The sequence below is a fragment of the Salmo salar genome, chromosome 06, assembly GCF_965601325.2.
Source record: "Salmo salar chromosome 06, fSalSal1, whole genome shotgun sequence".
Taxonomy (NCBI): Eukaryota; Metazoa; Chordata; class Actinopteri; order Salmoniformes; family Salmonidae; genus Salmo; species Salmo salar.
In genome coordinates this window covers 34,425,850-34,443,333 of record NC_138296.1, presented here as the reverse complement: position 1 = coordinate 34,443,333, position 17,484 = coordinate 34,425,850, and the positions used below count along the sequence as shown (strand labels likewise).

At 41.6% G+C, this 17,484-nt stretch overlaps 1 protein-coding gene across 7 annotated transcripts in view; it reads right to left on the bottom strand.

Annotated features, from left to right (window-relative positions):
• Window positions 1-3,877: 3,877 nt before the first annotated feature.
• Window positions 3,878-17,484, bottom strand: part of LOC106601438 (RNA binding protein fox-1 homolog 3) — a 393,335-nt gene continuing 379,728 nt past the window's right edge. For 3 of the 7 annotated variants that reach the window (XM_082976494.1, XM_082976495.1, XM_082976496.1), the window contains 2 exons: window positions 16,665-16,743; window positions 7,592-14,506 (listed from right to left, as the gene is read on the bottom strand). In XM_082976494.1, coding sequence (XP_082832620.1) covers window positions 14,462-14,506; window positions 16,665-16,743 — 124 coding nt within the window. In that variant the 3' untranslated portion in view covers window positions 7,592-14,461. Of the gene's footprint in view, window positions 6,846-7,585; window positions 14,507-16,664; window positions 16,744-17,484 lie in introns of those variants that run through there. The other 4 variants (XM_082976499.1, XM_082976497.1, XM_082976498.1 and 1 more) reach the window with 3 other exon arrangements.

Genomic DNA, 17,484 nt, shown 5'->3' with positions numbered 1-17,484 from the left:
TGAAGCTAGTTGAGAGAATGCCAAGAGTGTGCAAAGCTGTCATCAAGGCAAAGGGTGGCTACTTTGAAGAATAATTGTTTAACACTTTTTTGGTTACTACATGATTCCATATGTGTTATTTAATAGTTTTGATGTCTTCAGTATTATTCTACAATATAAAAAAATGGTAAAGCTTTTGACTGGTACAGTATGTTAACGTCACACAATGACAAATATGTTACTTCATAGAATCCTGAAGGTGGTCTTGTTGGTTTGGCTTGGTGTTTCATTGTGTATGCATGATTGGATCACAGCCTCAGTAGATTAAAACCGCAAAGCATGAAATTATAGTCAGAGAGAAGCAGAGGAATTTCTTGCTACAGAGCAGCATGGACAGAGCAGTGAGATAAGAGTGGGTAAAGTGCTGAGTATTGGTGCTTGGCAAATCTGCTGACATCACAGTGGCTGCAAAAGCTGCTCTTCTGTGTAAGTTGCAAAAACTATTCTCCCGATACCTCTTCTTTCCTGATTGTGTGCTAGTCATTCACCAAGAGCCATCAAACTCAACTCTGGACTTCGAAGCCAGTGCCATTGTGTTTTTTCATTGTTCCCCTCTAATCAGGGACTGATTTATACCTGGGACACCAGGTAGGTGCAATTATTTTTCAGGTAGAATAGAAAACCAGCAGGCTCCAGACCTCGTACGGTAAGAGTTGAATACCATGACCTAGAGCAACATGATGAGGTGAGTTTAGAGAGGGATAGGATGCCCTCTCCTGGACAAGTAGTCTCAAAGCATAGTGCACAGAGCCAAACATACAACATGGGTGAGGTGATGTGAGATAACACATAACATCATTGATTAAATAACATTGATTACATAACTGCATTGATAATACATAACCGCATTGATCAAATAGCTAGACCATTCACACATTACATTTAGTTTCAATATCCTTGTTTTTCATCACTCATCCCTATGTGGCAGGTGTAGAAAGTTGTGTGCTATACATCATTACATCCTGTGCTAATCTCATAAGGACTTCCAGCCAGGTAGTGATGTGAAGCTACATCCATACTGTAGTAGCAGCAGCAGCAGCAGCAGCAGCAGCAGTGTCTAGACCAGATGGCTGAGTGGTGATCTGATGGATGAAGTATCGACTGCTCCAGACACCCAGCCTGATGGTCCCGCCTTCCTCTCTCTCTCTCTCTCTCTGAGCCCTGGACACAGGGATACAGGACCACAGGTACAGTATAGAGCAACGCAACTTATCTGTCCACAAAAACACTGACTACAAGTATAGCTGTGCAAGGCTGGCTAGTATTCACGCGTCAGTTAAAGCAACAAAAAGGTTGTAACAAGGCTTGGTCTATGAAATCCTGCTGACATCAGCCACACACTGCACACTGATATGTGAATGATCAATTAATATATTAATAGTGTTTCATCGTTGTCTCTGTTCACGCCATGTTCACATCAACTGGGTTTAAGGCAGATCAATACCTATATTCGTCATCGCTCCATGGGATTGGAGCGATGGTGTAAGCCTAAACGCAGTGGTCCATTCATATTTGATGGAGTGTTACGCAGGCTCTACTAAAATGTGATGTGGTCTATGGTTTACAATAAAGGGCTTTGAATAGATACAAACCTGATATTTCACGTTGAGTGTCACGGTCCAATCAAAAGTAGCATGTGGTCATTCAGTACTACAAAATGCAACAGCACGATTACCAGAGAAATCTAACCGCTTTCATTTAAACTCTATTAAAGTTATAGATTTGTTGTTCATTAGATAATTTCTATTTTTTTTATATCAAAGTTGATTATAACTCTTTATTAAAGAGGTACAATTGTAAGTATTTGTAGATTTTTTATATGGCTTATTATATTTTTATTTAAAGACTTAAAATTGTACCTCTTTAATAAAGAGTTTGTTAATACCTTTGTTAATATTACAGTAAATATAGGCATAATTAGTTACCTACTTGTTGCCTACATGTTTATTAAAAAGTTAACTGTTCAAAATGTTTTAGAATCTCAAGGGTCCTAAATAAGAAGGGACAGGTTGGAAAGTCCTGAGGTATTGGAATCATTTCAGCAGATCTTCATATCTAATCCTACTGTGTTCCATTTCTCCAGCACGCAGCACCTCAGGCAGCGTTGCCCTTCTATCAGGCACTGGAGGCTGCTGCTCTTTGTTCTATATGCCATGGCTTGATGTATAGGGTCTTTTAGCCCCCGGTTTGGCTCAAATCCGAGGGCCCATTTGTACAGATGGGCTTTTACATGGGCCATTTTAGCAAAGCACCCACCCCAAAGTGCCTCATAGCTTCATAATTGTGTGATTATGGTCATTTCCTGTGGTCGAGGTGATAGATTATAATTTAGTCCAACAGAGGCTTTTATCATTTTTTATCTTCTCGCTTGACCTTAATCAACCACGGGATGTTTGAACAAAGCCCAAAGACAATATTTCAGATAAAAGGTGTGCGTGGTCAGATCACACAATTGGTGATGGGGGAGCCTATTGTATTAAAGGACGTATGGCCTAATTGGAAACAAGTGATAAAACATGTAATGATGTTATATAGCTAAGTAATACTAACACGTAGTGGCTCTTGTAGGTTAAGGTACGAGGCTATGGTGCCACCAAGTGGGGGAACCTTGATATTACAGTCTGTAAAGCGGATGGACAACCCATTACATCACATTTACCGTCACAAAACAAGGCTCTGATGCTTTCTGATCCCCATTTTACAAACCAATTAAATCTAAAGATACTGCTAAATTAATACAATATAAATCCAATTTGATGATGTCAGCCAAACTTCACCTAATAAGCACACATGCGTTTCCCCTTCCTGTTCTTCTAAACCACTTATTCATCATATACACAGGTAACTGCCAAAATAAAGGAAACACCAACATAAAGTGTCTTAATAGGGTGTTGGGCCACCACGAGCCACCAGAACAGCTTCAATGCACCTTGACATAGATTCTGAAACTCTATTGGAGGGATGTGACACCATTTTTCCACGAGAAATTGCATTATTTGGTGTTTTGTTGATGGTGGTGGAAAACACTGTCTCAGGCACCACTCCAGAATCTCCTAAAAGTGTTCAACTGGGTTGAGATCTGGTGACTGAGGCACAGATACACACACACACACACACACACACACACACACACACACACACACACACACACACACACACACACTTTTTCTAGCCATGGTAGCCAAAATAATGGGCAACTGGGCATTTTTATACATGACCATAAGCATAATAGGATGTTTTAATTGCTTAATTAACTGAGGAACCACACCTGTTGGGAAGCAGCTGCTTTCAATATTTGCTGTACCCTTCATTAACTCAAGTGCTTTCTTTATGTTGGCAGTTACTTGTAGATCCCCTTACCATAATAAATGGAAGCATATATGCGGCGTTCACATGCTAGTCAAAACTAGGAAAACTCAGAAATGTTCGACTTGCTAACTGGCTGAATGTAGCATGTGTATAACTATACTGAACAAAAATATGAAGGCAACATGCAATAATTTCAGCGATTTTACTGAGTAACAGATCATATAAGGAAATCAGTCAATTGAAATAAATTAATTAGGCCATAATCTATGGATTTCACATGACTGGGCAGGGACGCTGCCATGGGCATAGGCCCACCCACTCGGGAGCCAGGTCCCCCCCGGGGTAAAACAAATGGGCTTAGGAGTTGTGCCCCACCCCCCTTCCACCTGGCACATCTCCCCCAGCTCTCAGTGTCATTGTCATTGTGATGTCCCATCAAGGGATGTTCTTTCCTTAGAGAGTCTACACACACTGCCACAGTAACTCATCTTCCTCTACACTGTATCACTCAGGCCAAAAATACACTACCTTTTGGTTGAAGTAGACAAGTTTATTAATGATAATAATGATGATGATGAGGATGATGATAATATTAATAATTAGTCATAATTATAATAACGTTAATGTCATAATAAATAGAACTCTTAATCTGAAGCACATAAGAGAAGCATACAGAAAGAGAAAAAAAGAAACACAAAGTTTAGAATACAGAGCCAGAGGAGAGGGGACTTTTAGAGACTTTTACCGTTCAATATATCCATTGAATTTTTTAACATTTTTTAACTTTATTTAACTGGAACATTTACAAAAAGGAGAAAGAGATATATTTAAAAAATTCTTATAAATAAATGTGTCATTATAGAACAAAATACAAGATTTTGGGAGTCAGAGGGGAGGGGGTATCGCGAGGGGGGATATTATGTACAGTAGGGTCAGGAATACAAAAGGGGCGGTAGACTCACACAGTAGAACGGGAGGGGGTGGTACAGTAGTAACTCTCTCTCAGAGGGATATCCTGCTCATGTCACAGCTCAAGCCATTGTGCTCAGGGCTCAGGAAGATAAGGACTGGTACTTGCAGTCTACACAGAGATCAGGAGGGTGGCCTACTGCCTGCCTGCCTGCCACCACACCTGTTTCTTCACACTCACATTTCACCTGAAACTGACTGGGAGTTAGTTAGCCACATACACTATGTAACTCTCACAATCAAATCTACATCTGTACACTAAACCTGCTTATGATCATTGCCTTCCTCAACAGGACCTGTTACTTAATGTGATGATGAATATACATGTTATTTCCATAAGGGTGTCTGTAATATAGCTGAGAGAAAGTAGCTGGGGCCCTTCAGGGCCAGAGTAGCTGGGGCCCTGCAGGGCCAGAGTAGTTGTGTATGACTATCTGGAGCACTAGCTATCTGTTGGCAATCAGCAAGTTGTTAAGCAGTTCTGTAGCATATTTCTTGGCCAAAACGTGTGTCTGTGATTCTCTGTATTTGAGTGTGTGTTCATGTGTGTTTGTTTAAAGATGCATTATGAAGGTTTCATTTAATTTCAGCCAGTAGTTTTTCGGTTCCCGAAAACTGTGCACAATTGTGTACAACGTCATCCATTTTGTCTTGCAAAAAGAATGTGCATGATATGTTACGAATTCCAATTCATACAGCATGTTACGAATTTGTAAGTGCTTAAGATCCTGTCCAATCTCTTTAAGTGCAGGGGGAGGGGAAGATCAGTTCACACAATCACCATCACGCTTTCAGTCATATAACACATGATCACATGTTACAGTATATCAGGGGTATAGCTTGTAGGAGGGTGCCCCTTATCTACCCCCTCTACTCCCTGACACCATCACAGCCCATATAATAGATATGTATATATATATATATATATATATATATATATATATATATATATATATATATATATATATATATATATATACACATATACAGAAAAAGAATACATACTTGTTGGACACCCTAGACATTAAAATACATTCAAGAACTGAACCAACATTCTTGTTTAAACACATGTTTACAGTGACTCCTGATATAAAGTAAGGTTGCTTCAACAAATTAAAACGTTTTTTTCTTCTTTAAAAGTTTTCAGTGCTGCAAATCACACAAATAAATATTCTCAGAATACATTGACAAAACAACATTGTAATTGACATGTTTCAGCCCTCATTCCTTTATTACCATTGGATGGGCACTAGTTCTATAATGTTTATCAAGCGACATAGTCCATATGCCTTAGGCTTGTGTTTTGGTTATGCACCTGCTGATGTATTACAATTAGATTATTCGATTATAATTCAATTGTTACATGGACATTGATGAGTATTTCTCTTCTCTGGAAACGTGCATCGTTAGTTAAATGCACCCTGGCTTGTTGGTCTGTCTGTTTGAGATACTTTGTCCACTGGTGCAGATAGAGACACAAAGGCTTGGGCTTTGACCCTGGCAGGTGAAGAAAGTCAGGGACTAACGCATCAAACTCTCTCTCTCTCTTTCTCTCGTGGTGAATCAGAGACCTCTGCTGGGGCTTGGAGAGGAAAGGGAGCTGGGAGAGGAACATATCTCATTTCTCTACTAGCCTACCCACAGACAAGTAGACCAGTGACAGTACTGCCCATGGAGAGTGGACCAGTGGTGCTGCCAGGAGGAAGTGGAGTCATGACGACAGTATCCACAGGGAAGTAGAGAACAGCAGTGACTACCCATAGGAAGCTGGCCAGTGACACTGCAACAGGAAGTGGAACAGTGGAACAGTGGCACCAGCGCAAGGAAGGAAGCGGACCAGTGAGACCACGAAAAGACCGCACACAGGAAGTGTAACCAGAGAGACATCCAGCTGGAAGTTAACCATTGACTCCGACCCACAGAAAGTGGACCTGTAATACAATGCTTCTGCCCGGATGCTGAACCCTCCAAACCTGCCACTGTAACATTACTGTGTGTATATATATATATATATATACATATATATATATCACCTCCTCTTGTCTGTCAGTGACAGGAGTGGTGTGCCAGAGAGAGAAGAGCAGGACTCTCCCTCTCCACCACAGAATCAGCATCGAGGGCCAACTGTTCGTCTTCCTTACCAAAAACATAAAAACATATTTGTACATATATACTGTTTTATACACACTTTTTACTTGTAAATCACAAGCTGTAAATCACAAAAGTATAGAAAAATAAAATGTGTTATAATAACAGGATGCTTTCTCTCTTTTTTTCTCTCGTTGTCTTTCTCTTCTACCCGGCAAAGGTGGTCCCTGGTGGAAACTGGCTCACTCCGTCTGTAGCGCTTGTGGCTGGTTTTGACACCGCCGCGGCACCACTCCACATGCACGCCTCCCGTCTTTCCTCACCAGCCTCAGTAGAGGGACTCCTTCTCTTGTTGTTTTCTTAAAGCTAGTTCTCCTCTTCTCGGTGTTTTCATCTGTGATGTCCATCAATACTGAGCACAGCGTTGCCTTTGTTATTTACTGGAGGTGAATAGGAAGAAGAGCAGGGAGACATGGGTAAGTATGCAGAACGTCGCATCTCTGATTGACACATATAGACAGACAACCTACTTGTGCATTTCACTACTTTTAATCATAAAGTTTGTCGTGTTAAGTTTGCTGTGTTTCCTATTCCAAAAAACCTATTCAATATGATGATTCCATACCAGAAACCAGAAAGTCATTTTTTAAATATATAAACATTGAGAAAATGTATAGAATAAAAAAGTACACTACTCTCACAAAAGTTCCCCTCCATCTTTGTTAAAGCACTGCACCCCAGGGAGGGGGAAAGGTACACAATGTCAGGTTAAGACGGGCTGACGGATTGATGTCAAACCACCCGATTGAGAAGCATGCTTAAAAAATCTTTTGAGGGAAAAAAAGAGAGCATTCTTTTTTTCATGCCAGTCTTAAAGTCATACAGCACAAAAGTGCGCTTTAAAGAGTGTAGGCCAAAGCAAATGCTACTTTTCTCCACAGAACAGAGGGCCATTATCACTCTACTGGAGTTCAGCAGTTTACAGTGAAAAGAGTTTTACTGAGGCCTATCGCAGTAGTGGAGAGTGGGAGAGAGGGGGAGAGGGAGGAGAGAGAGGAAGAGAGGGAGGAGAGAGAGGGAGAGAGGGAGGAGAGAGGGAGGAGAGAGAGGAAGGAGAGAGAGAGAGGGAGAGAGGGAGAAGAGAGGGAGGAGAGAGAGAGAGGGAGAAGAGAGGGAGAAGAGAGGGAGGAGAGAGAGGGAGAGAGGGAGGAGAGAGGGAGGAGAGAGAGAGAGAGAGAGGGAGAGAGGGAGAAGAGAGGGAGGAGAGAGGGAGGAGTGAGAGGGAGACATGGAGAAGAGAGGGAAAGAGGGAGGAGAGAGAGGGAGAGAGGGAGGAGACAGAGGGAAGAGAGAGAGGAGTCCTGGGACTCTTGTCATGACAGTCTCTCCCTAATTCAGCAGCGCGCCGAGCTGTAGAGGAAAACGAGGCGAGGCTTTCATTTTGACATGGCTTTGTAGTGCTTTTTCACACCTCCTCTGGAGAAGTAACAATTGAACGCGTGGCATGCTAATCTCAGCCCAGAATGACTCTTTGTCTCTTCCTCCATCTCCCTGTCTCTCCCTCCATCTCCCTCTGTCTCTCCATCCATCTACCTCTGTCACTCCCTCCATCTCCCTCTGTCTCTCCCTCCCTCCATCTCCCTCTCACTCCCTCCATCTCCCTCTGTCTCTCCCTCCCTCCATCTCCCTCTCACTCCCTCCATCTCCCTCTGTCTCTCCCTCTGTCTCTCCCTCCATACTCCCTCTGTCTCTCCATCCATCTCCCTCTCACTCACTCCCTCCATCTCCCTCTGTCTCTCCCTCCCTCCATCTCCCTCTCACTCCCTCCATCTCCCTCTGTCTCTCCCTCTGTCTCTCCCTCCATACTCCCTCTGTCTCTCCATCCATCTCCCTCTCACTCCCTCCATCTCCCTCTGTCTCTCCCTCCCTCCATCTCCCTCTGTCTCTCCCTCCTTCTCCCTCTCTCTCCCTCCATCTCCCTCTGTCTCTCCCTCCATGGAGCAGCCTGCCTCATCTTCAGTCCTACGGAGGTCTCACTGGGGACTCTCTATACTAAAATATCCCCCATCACTGTATCACTATATAGCAGAGCAGAGTGGGAACACAATAGCACCTGCGCTACATATAGTGCTCCTCACTGACAGGCAGACCAGCATTGGAGGAGCTGCAGTGACAAATATATTAATCACTCATGGACAAGTCAACTCAGGGGAGGGTTGGGTCGGTGCTGTAGCAAGTGGCCACTGTCACTGAGGACGTTCAATCCATTGCACTGTACCTAAATTGAACATCTACTTATCTATACAATGCTGGTTTAAATCTGTAGAAATATTGGGTTTCATTAAGCGTGAACAGGAATTGTAGAAGATTTCATTTTACTGTGCCTGATCAGGATTACAATCAACAAGCTGGCAACAGATTAAACATAGAGCTCTAATGACAAACAAAATGCTCTCAGAACCGCTTTATTCTGACACTCAAAACAATCAGAGGTTGCTTAGATATGTCACATATACTAACAACTAAGTCAATGATGAAAGAAGACAAAGGAAATGTAATATACTGTACCAATAAATCAAAAGCCAATTACTTACACCTTTCAGACAATATATACTTTTTTAGAAATGACATACTGTACAATTCATAGAACAAGTTCAGCTGAATTGAAAATACACAGATAAAACCACTATATATATGAATACATAGAAACCAGATAATCAGAGAATTGGTAATATATGTATATATACATGTATATATTTTACAGGAAGTGTAACTTTTTTGCTTATTTCCCTTTTTTTCTACAAATCTTTTGGATGGATAAAGAAATTAAACGGTCAGCTTATCAAGGCTTACTGACTATAATAGTAAATACATCATAATGAATTAACAAACTGTGCGTTCAATTTACACAAATAAACATGTTTAAATGTGAGCAAACTGTATATGACTGGGCATGTGGTTTAACACCTTCACTGAGTGTTTTTAATAATATAGCTAGCTATGAAAAACACATGTATATGGGATAGAGGATATTAGAAAACTGAAAAACCTTTCAGCCTCTACACTATAGATACACATTTTTAATATTTAGCAAAATATAATAAGACACAATATATATTAGCTATTTACATGTTATATGAAGCCTTGATAATTTGCCATTTGAACAGTGTAACAATGAAGACATTGATTATAAAGGGAGGAAGAGTTGTACGGACGCATTACAACTTTAACTGACAACACTCAAACCCATCCAAGTAAAAACATGACATCACTGCAATGTCCTCATGAATAAAACTGACCACGAGTAACCCTGAAAGTAGAGGATGTAAATGAAAAGGCGTGTTCTAGGCCGACTTTCTTTTTTAACTGTGAAATGTAGCTGCTGGTAGACTGAGATCTGCACATTGCTATAGTGAAGATGTAGTGTAGGAATGGCCTGTAAGTGAAGCTAGCGATACAGTGATTGATAGTGGCTAATTAGCCTGCTCTAATTTGTGGTGGTGAGGCATGGCGGCTAACACCCCTCCTGGGCATTGATGTTCCTCTCATAGGAGTTAGCATCTTATCAGGCTGGTTCATGTGCAGACAGGAAATGAGTGGCTGCTTAAAGTGGAAGATTCTGTTTTACTGTATCAAGGTTAGGTTATCAATGAGTTAGGAGTTATAAAGTGATTTATTGAGGCAAAGACTTGTCATGGAGAGAGATTTCAGGATGTCTAGACTAAAGGAAAGAAGTTGGCAAACCTCAAAAACACACAGCCAGTGAAAAACATGAATTACTATTCGTCACACTATGGCCTCCAGTGTATTTGCTAAACGATAGCTTCAGAAGAGCAGCATTCATTAAGATGTCTGCTCTCAGTCTCTGACACTGTGGCTTTTCTACTCAACTCATTTATGACTTATCTGCACCCAAACTGAACAGGGGGATTCAAATAGTCGATTTCCTTTCAAGCGGATCAACTGGTACTATAGTAATTACTAAGTTTCTCTCTCCAATTAAGTTCAGTGTAGAAGTAGCCGTCTGCAAAATAGGATTCTGAAACAACAGCTGTAATGACGGGCATCATTAGGAATTGGTAGGCAGTGAGAGGGAGAATTCAAAGCTACGAGGTTCTCTTTGACCAAGGCAGAGGGGAGTATTTTACTTGCCGTTCAGTGCATGCGTGTGGAGCTGTCTCTTTTATAATATATATATTTTATGTGTTCAAACAGCAGACTTCTACTGTTGTAAATTCAGCTTAAAACGTAGACGCTAATTGAGTTGAAGAAACAGTGGAACTTGGCTTCAGTGAGCCGTTGTTCTTGGGGGATTCTCTGTTAGTTCCCCTGGCGCTCAGAGCAGCCCTCCGTTTTATACTGGCGCAATGAAAGTGGATGGGGAGGAAAGTCATTTAAAATGGGTTGTGTCAACCCTACTATTCACACACACACACACACACACACACACACACACACACACACACACACACACACACACACACACACACACACACACACACACACACACACACACACAGTAATTTACTCAGAAACAGCTACAAATACATTCATAACTATGTCTGAAGCTTTTTTGAATCCTATAAAAGCCCCCATGGTAGAACCCTAAATACTGGTATATAAAAGGAAGAACAATGTTTTATGCTTTTCTTTGATCAAGTGATGATATATTATTTTGGTATACAACATTAATCTATATCATGTTCAACATGTTGACTAAACATAACTGCTTGTATAAGATGTCTTTATAAACATGTCACATCTTCAAAATGATCAAAATACACAAATAAAGTCTAACAAACAGAAAACACTTCAGAGGATACATTCGTAAATTATATCATTATACGAATAGTTGAGTAATTAAAGATTTCCATAGTTATATTCGGATCTTTATATCATGTCTCTTGGCTTGATCTACTTACAAAATAGTTGATTTGAAATGTTCCCATTTTCTCAAGAGTTCATATGGGTTAACTACTGAGTTGAAGACGTGTATTCGAGTACATTAATCTGGTATGACAACACGCACGTGTTATAATACATCAATGGAAGAAGTTTTGAACCACCAAGACTCTTCCTAGAGCTGTATGGAACAAGGTATTTTCTCCTGAAAGTGGAATATGATGCAATCATGTTCACAGTCCATTTCTCTCCTCATAATCAAAAGTCTATAATCTCTCTGTACCTGCTCTAGTAATTCAGCTCTTCCAGAGAGATTTGGGCAAAATAAACCAATAAGACAATGGTCTGTCATTGTAAAGTGGGGGAACCCACTGGTAGTGTTTGGTGGGTATGCTTGACTTGGACTGAAATAGGTGCCGGTACTCATTTTGGGTGCTGGTACTGTTTATATTTAGGTGCAGGAGCTCAAGCAGTAGAACATCTGAGGTCCCGGTGCTCAGCTCTGGTAAGCTCCTGCCCAAGTCAAGCACTGATTATGTCAAGAAAATAAACAGACAAGCATTCTACTGATACAATTAGTTGTCAGATCAAATCACTTGTAGTGGTTTATCCTGAGGTACAGAATGTTTTGTGCAATACTGAAAAGTGAATAGTTATCAGGAATTGCACTACAGTACTTCATAGATGAGTCGACAGTGTAGCCTACTAAAAATAATGATTAGCCACCTCTAAACGTCACATATAGTGCCTTCGGGAAGTATTCAGACAACTTGACTTTTTGAAAATGTTATGTTACAGCCTTATTCTAAAAATTATTAAATATATTTTTTTTCTTCAGCAATCTACAACCAATACCCCATAAGGCCTTAGTGAAGAGGTTTTTAGAAATGTTTGCAAATTTATTAAAAATAAAAAACTGAAATAAATAAGTATTCAGACCCTTTGCTATGAGACTCGAAATTGAGCTCAGGTGCATCCTGTTTCCATTGAACATCCATGAGATGTTTATACAACTTGATTGGAGTCCACCTATGGTAAATTCAATTGATTGGACATGATTTGGAAAGGCACACCTGTCATTATAAGGTCCCACAGCATGTCAGAGCAAAAACCAAGCCATGAGGTCGAAGGAATTGTCTGTAGAGCCAGGATTGTGTCGAGGCACAGATCTGGGGAAGGGTACCAAAACATTTCTGCAGCATTGAAGGTACCCAAGAACACAGTGGCCTCCACCATTCTTAAATGGAAGAAGTTTGGAACCACCAAGACCCTTCCTAGAGCTGGCCGCCCAGCCAAAATGAGCAATTGGGGGAGAAGGGCCTTGGTCAGGGAGGTGACCAAGAACCCAATGGTCACTCTGACAGAGCTCTAGAGTTCCTCTGTGGAGATGGGAGAATCTCCCAGAACGACAACCATCTCTGCATCACTCCACCAATCAGGCCTTTATGGTAGTGACCAGAAGGAAGCCACTCCCCAGTAAAAGGCACATGATAGCTCGCTTGGAGTTTGCCAAAAGGCACCTAAAGACTCTCAGACTATGAGAAACAAGATTCTCTGGTCTGATGAAACCAAGATTGAACTTTTTGGCCTGAATGCCAAGCGTCACGTTTGAAGGAAACCTGGCACCATCCCTACGGTGAAGCATGGTGGTGGCAGCATCAGGCTGTGGGGATGTTTTTAAGCGGCAGGGACTGGGAGACTAGTCAGGATCGAGGCAAATATAAATGGAGCAAAGTACAGAGAGATCCTTGATGAAAACCTGCTCCAGAGCGCTCAGGACCTCAGACTGGGGTGAAGGTTCACCTTCCAACAGGACAACAACCCTAAGCACACAGCCAAGACAACCCAGAAGTGGCTTCGGGACAAGTCTCTGAATCTCCTTAAGTGGCCCAGCCAGAGACCGGACTTGAACCCGATCAAACATCTCTGGAGAGATCTGAAAATAGCTGTGCAGCAACGCTCCACATCTAACCTGACAGAGCTTGAGAGGATCTGCAGAGAGGAATGGGAGAAACTCCCCACAGGTGTGCCAAGCTTACAGCGTCATAACCAAGAAGACTCGAGGCTGTAATTGCTACCAAAGGTGCTTCAACAAAGTACTTTGTAAAGGGTCTGAATACTTATGTAAATGTGATATTTCTGTTTTATTTTATATACATTTAAAAAAAATAAAAAATAAAAAAAAAGTTTTTGCTTTGTCATTATGGGGTACTGTGCATAGACTGATGGGGGAGACAATGTCATCAATTTTAGAATAAGGCTGTAACGTAACAAAATGTGGAAAAAGTCAAGGGGTCTGAATATTTTCTGAATGCACTGTACACCTCAGTTAATAATACGTGAACATGCAAATTAGTGTAGAAAAAATCTGCCTGAAATAAACAAAGACATTGAATACTTAAAAATCCTAAGTAATTTCGCATAGAGTGCCATTACATTAGCGAGAGCTAGCCCAGTCTCAACCCCAGGTGAACTCTGACCCCTCACTGTGGTGCAATGTCCCTCACTCTGCATGCTGTCACACCACATCACTGTTAGGACTCCAATTCAAGTGCATTAGGACACTCCAACATTACAGAGCAATCATACAGTTGACAGTGGCGTCTTGTGAAATAAGAATTAGCAGGGCATGTGCATCGTCTTTGTTATTATTATCATTATGTATTTCTAATGCTAATTGGAATACAATATTTTGTTTCCTGCTTTAATTTAATTGAATTCCAATTCAAGAATAGGCTAAATAACAGTGTATCTAATGCCCCACTAGATTGTCATCCATCTGACGGTCACTGCAGAAACACACCCCTCTGATCATGCATCATGCGTACTACAGTAGGCTCACATTGGTTATGGTGACACAGCACCCATCTACAGCAGTCACATGTGCAGAACATAACTTCTCCCAAATCAATCCAAAGCACAAAATGAATACAAAACAAATCATAGGAGCAGACCAATGATGACATCAAAAAGGTTGTAGAAATCGTCTGTAGCGGGAGGGCGGGTGTCAGGGGGAGGGGTCAGCATTGGGACCTGGAAGCTTTTAGTTTGATTTAGCGCTCCACGAAGGATGAGGTGTTTGCTTGTTTGTTAATTTGTTTGATTTTTGTTTGTTGGGGGTTAATGTCTCTGTCTTTCTCTCTTTTTCTTTCTGTTAGTAGGGAGTGAAGCGACTGTACCCTCCTCTGTATAGGCTAGCCTGCAACATCAAAGATGAAAAAGGACCAATCAGTATTAAGGTGGTGACAGCTTGGTTGTTGAGTTCTGTTTTTTCCACAAATTTCCTTCCTTTATTGGTTTTGTTAAAATGTCTGTGTTTGAAGGACATGGGAGTAAATAGCATTTAATTGAGCTGGTTTAATGAAAGTAATAATAGTTCTTGTTCATTAGAGTATGCATAAGTTGGGTATGTGTGTGTTCTGAGGAGGGGCGGTCCAGGTGTTGGAGCTGGAGGATAAAGAACCTGGTAGTGATAAAGTATGAAATTAGTCTGAAATAATTTCGCTATTTGTACCAGAGAGAAAAACCCTTTCCTAGATATCAATATTCTTCTTTCGGCTTGCTACATGGAGAAGTGCCCCCCCCCCCCCTCAAATGCAGTTTCCATGCATTAATTACATTAAGCAACAAATTGGAAAATACTGTGCTTGTTTCATGCTTTTGACTGTAGGAAAACATTCCTCACGGAATGGCTTTCCAGGCTACAACAATGTCATAGATCCAACCAAAGCGAATTAAGTTCAAAGGAGTTTAATTGTAATCTCTTTCAAGTCCAACCGTGGTGCCCACACCTTTCTGGATGTGTATTGCACCACAGGATATTGCTCCCTAGGTTTACTGCCATGCTCTGGTTAACCAGGGCAAACACACACACACACACACACACACACACACACACACACACACACACACACACACACACACACACACACACACACACACACACACACACAATATCCCATGTACTCTGAGCAAGCCCCAAACCTTCAAAGGGTAATTTAAAGGAACCCTCTTGCTTGTATAACATTTTCATCAGTATAAAAAAGCATTTGCAATTTTTTTGCACGCTGGAAATCAGCAAAGAGAATTTTAAGGAACCTCGGAGGAACTAATTATTGAAAGGTTTCTAAATGCAAAAATTGCTGCTCTCTCCTTTGGAACCATTAATCAAAGAGGACTAAAGAATTAGTAATCTATTTCATGGTGTGTCTCTGCACTGTAAGATCTGAACTCCTATTGTGTCAGGATGGTTTATTCACTACCAGGGTCTCGCACCTCACCAGCTTCCACCCCACCACAGTGATCCCCTCAACTTCCACCCCACCACAGTGATCCCCTCAACTTCCACCCCACCACAGTGATCCCCTCAACTTGCCCCACACACACAACCCAAGCTCAGACATGAAGGGCCAAATTCAGCCTGGCTAAGGAAGGGTGACTAAGAGTGGCAGAGAAGGGAAGGAAATTTGGAGGAAAAGAAGCACAGTTTTTAATTAAGTAAATGAAGAGGAAAAAAATAAATGTCTTAATTAATGAAAGCTTTTAGCTAGCAGCTGCACCGGGGAACTGTACGCTGTTTTTTATGTTGTTGAAAAATCGCATGCATGCCGGAATGGTACATTTAAGTCATTTGTCTGGCAGAGAGCGCTCGTCCCATCAACCTTGTGGACTGGAGGGGTGAGTGAGAGAACTCCCTCCATCCCTCTCTTTCTCTTCCATGTCCCACGGCACACTGCTGCATGCGTTTGATGGTCGTTAATCTTTCAAATTAGTCTATGAGCCCAATCCCATGCCCTCATTGTAAAACAAAACATTGAGAAACTATCTCCCCATTATAGGATGGTCTTTTACTGATAGTATTTTCATCTTTGATGTTAGCTGCAAAAGCTAGCTAAAAACAGACATTAACCATTCAACTTCACCCCTTTAAGTTTAGAAGGAAGAATGGAACAACTCATTTGGAGTTGAATAGTGACAGGAATAGAATGATTATACTAGTGTTGAAGATGCCCATGTGTTGGACTGAATTAGTTGTAGTGATCAATCCCATTTTAGCAGTCAAAATCCTGAATCAAATTAATATTGTATGTATGAGGTGAGCTTGTGTGACATAACATGAAACAAATCCATTTCACTGAATTCACAATGACCACATGCTAGGGAATTCTGCTGCACTCCACTAAGTTGTGCCAAACAGCATGACAAAGAGGAAATAAAGCCCACTGACTTGGCTTAGTTCAATGGTCTTTATCTCCGAGTGCTCCTGGAGCGACAGAGTACTGCGGCTGGCGGCCTCTGCTCTGTGTTAGTGTGGCTAGCCAACAACCGGGTGCAGAGGAAAGCGAGAGTGGACTTACCATGGTCCCCACACTGTATGTAGCGGCAGGGCCGATTGTGTGGTGGTAGGGGTCTGCTGTTGCATAGACTCTGCCATAGCTGCAATGGAAAAGGCCAGGAGATTAGGGTCATTGACGTAGAGTATATTTTCAATGCTTGTTTGATACTTGGCCCTAAAGTCAACACTTTCAAGTCTCTAAAACAATTATTTCCCTCTTTCTACCCCCTGGTTTAGAAAATGATACAGGGCTGAGTAGAAAAGGAGTTCAAAGGTGGTTGGATCATTCTCTGTGAATACACATTGTACTTTTCACTGTCACCTCGATTAGTTGGCAGAGAGAGAGAGAAAGAGAGAAAGAAAGAGAAAACAGAGAAAGATAGAAGTGCTGGAGGGCTTGGGCCCAGTCTGTGTGCGCTCTCTCACCCTGCTGTTGTTTACCCAAGCTGAACAGTGGGCTCACACCACTGTCTTTTCATTGTTGCTGGTTTGGAACTAATCCTTCCAATTTCCTTCTGAGACAGGACAAGATGTGTGCCTTACTTATTTATTTATTTACTCGACTTCACATATTCCTTTATTTACTTTTTTTTCCTTCAATGCTCGCTTGCAAATGAGGGTCTGTACGGAGCAGATAAGGCACTCCCAGCCAAGCACTGAGGGCACCAAATCAACCAGGAATAAAAACCAAGAGGAGAGAAGGAGAAATGTCATTTTCCTTAAGGAGACAAGACATCCAGCCTACAAGGCTGGAGCGGGGCGAGGAGGACATTGAGTTATATAAGATCTAAATATGGTGTGTCCCATTGGAGTCCAACACCCAAGGTCAGTGAGCAGGACGT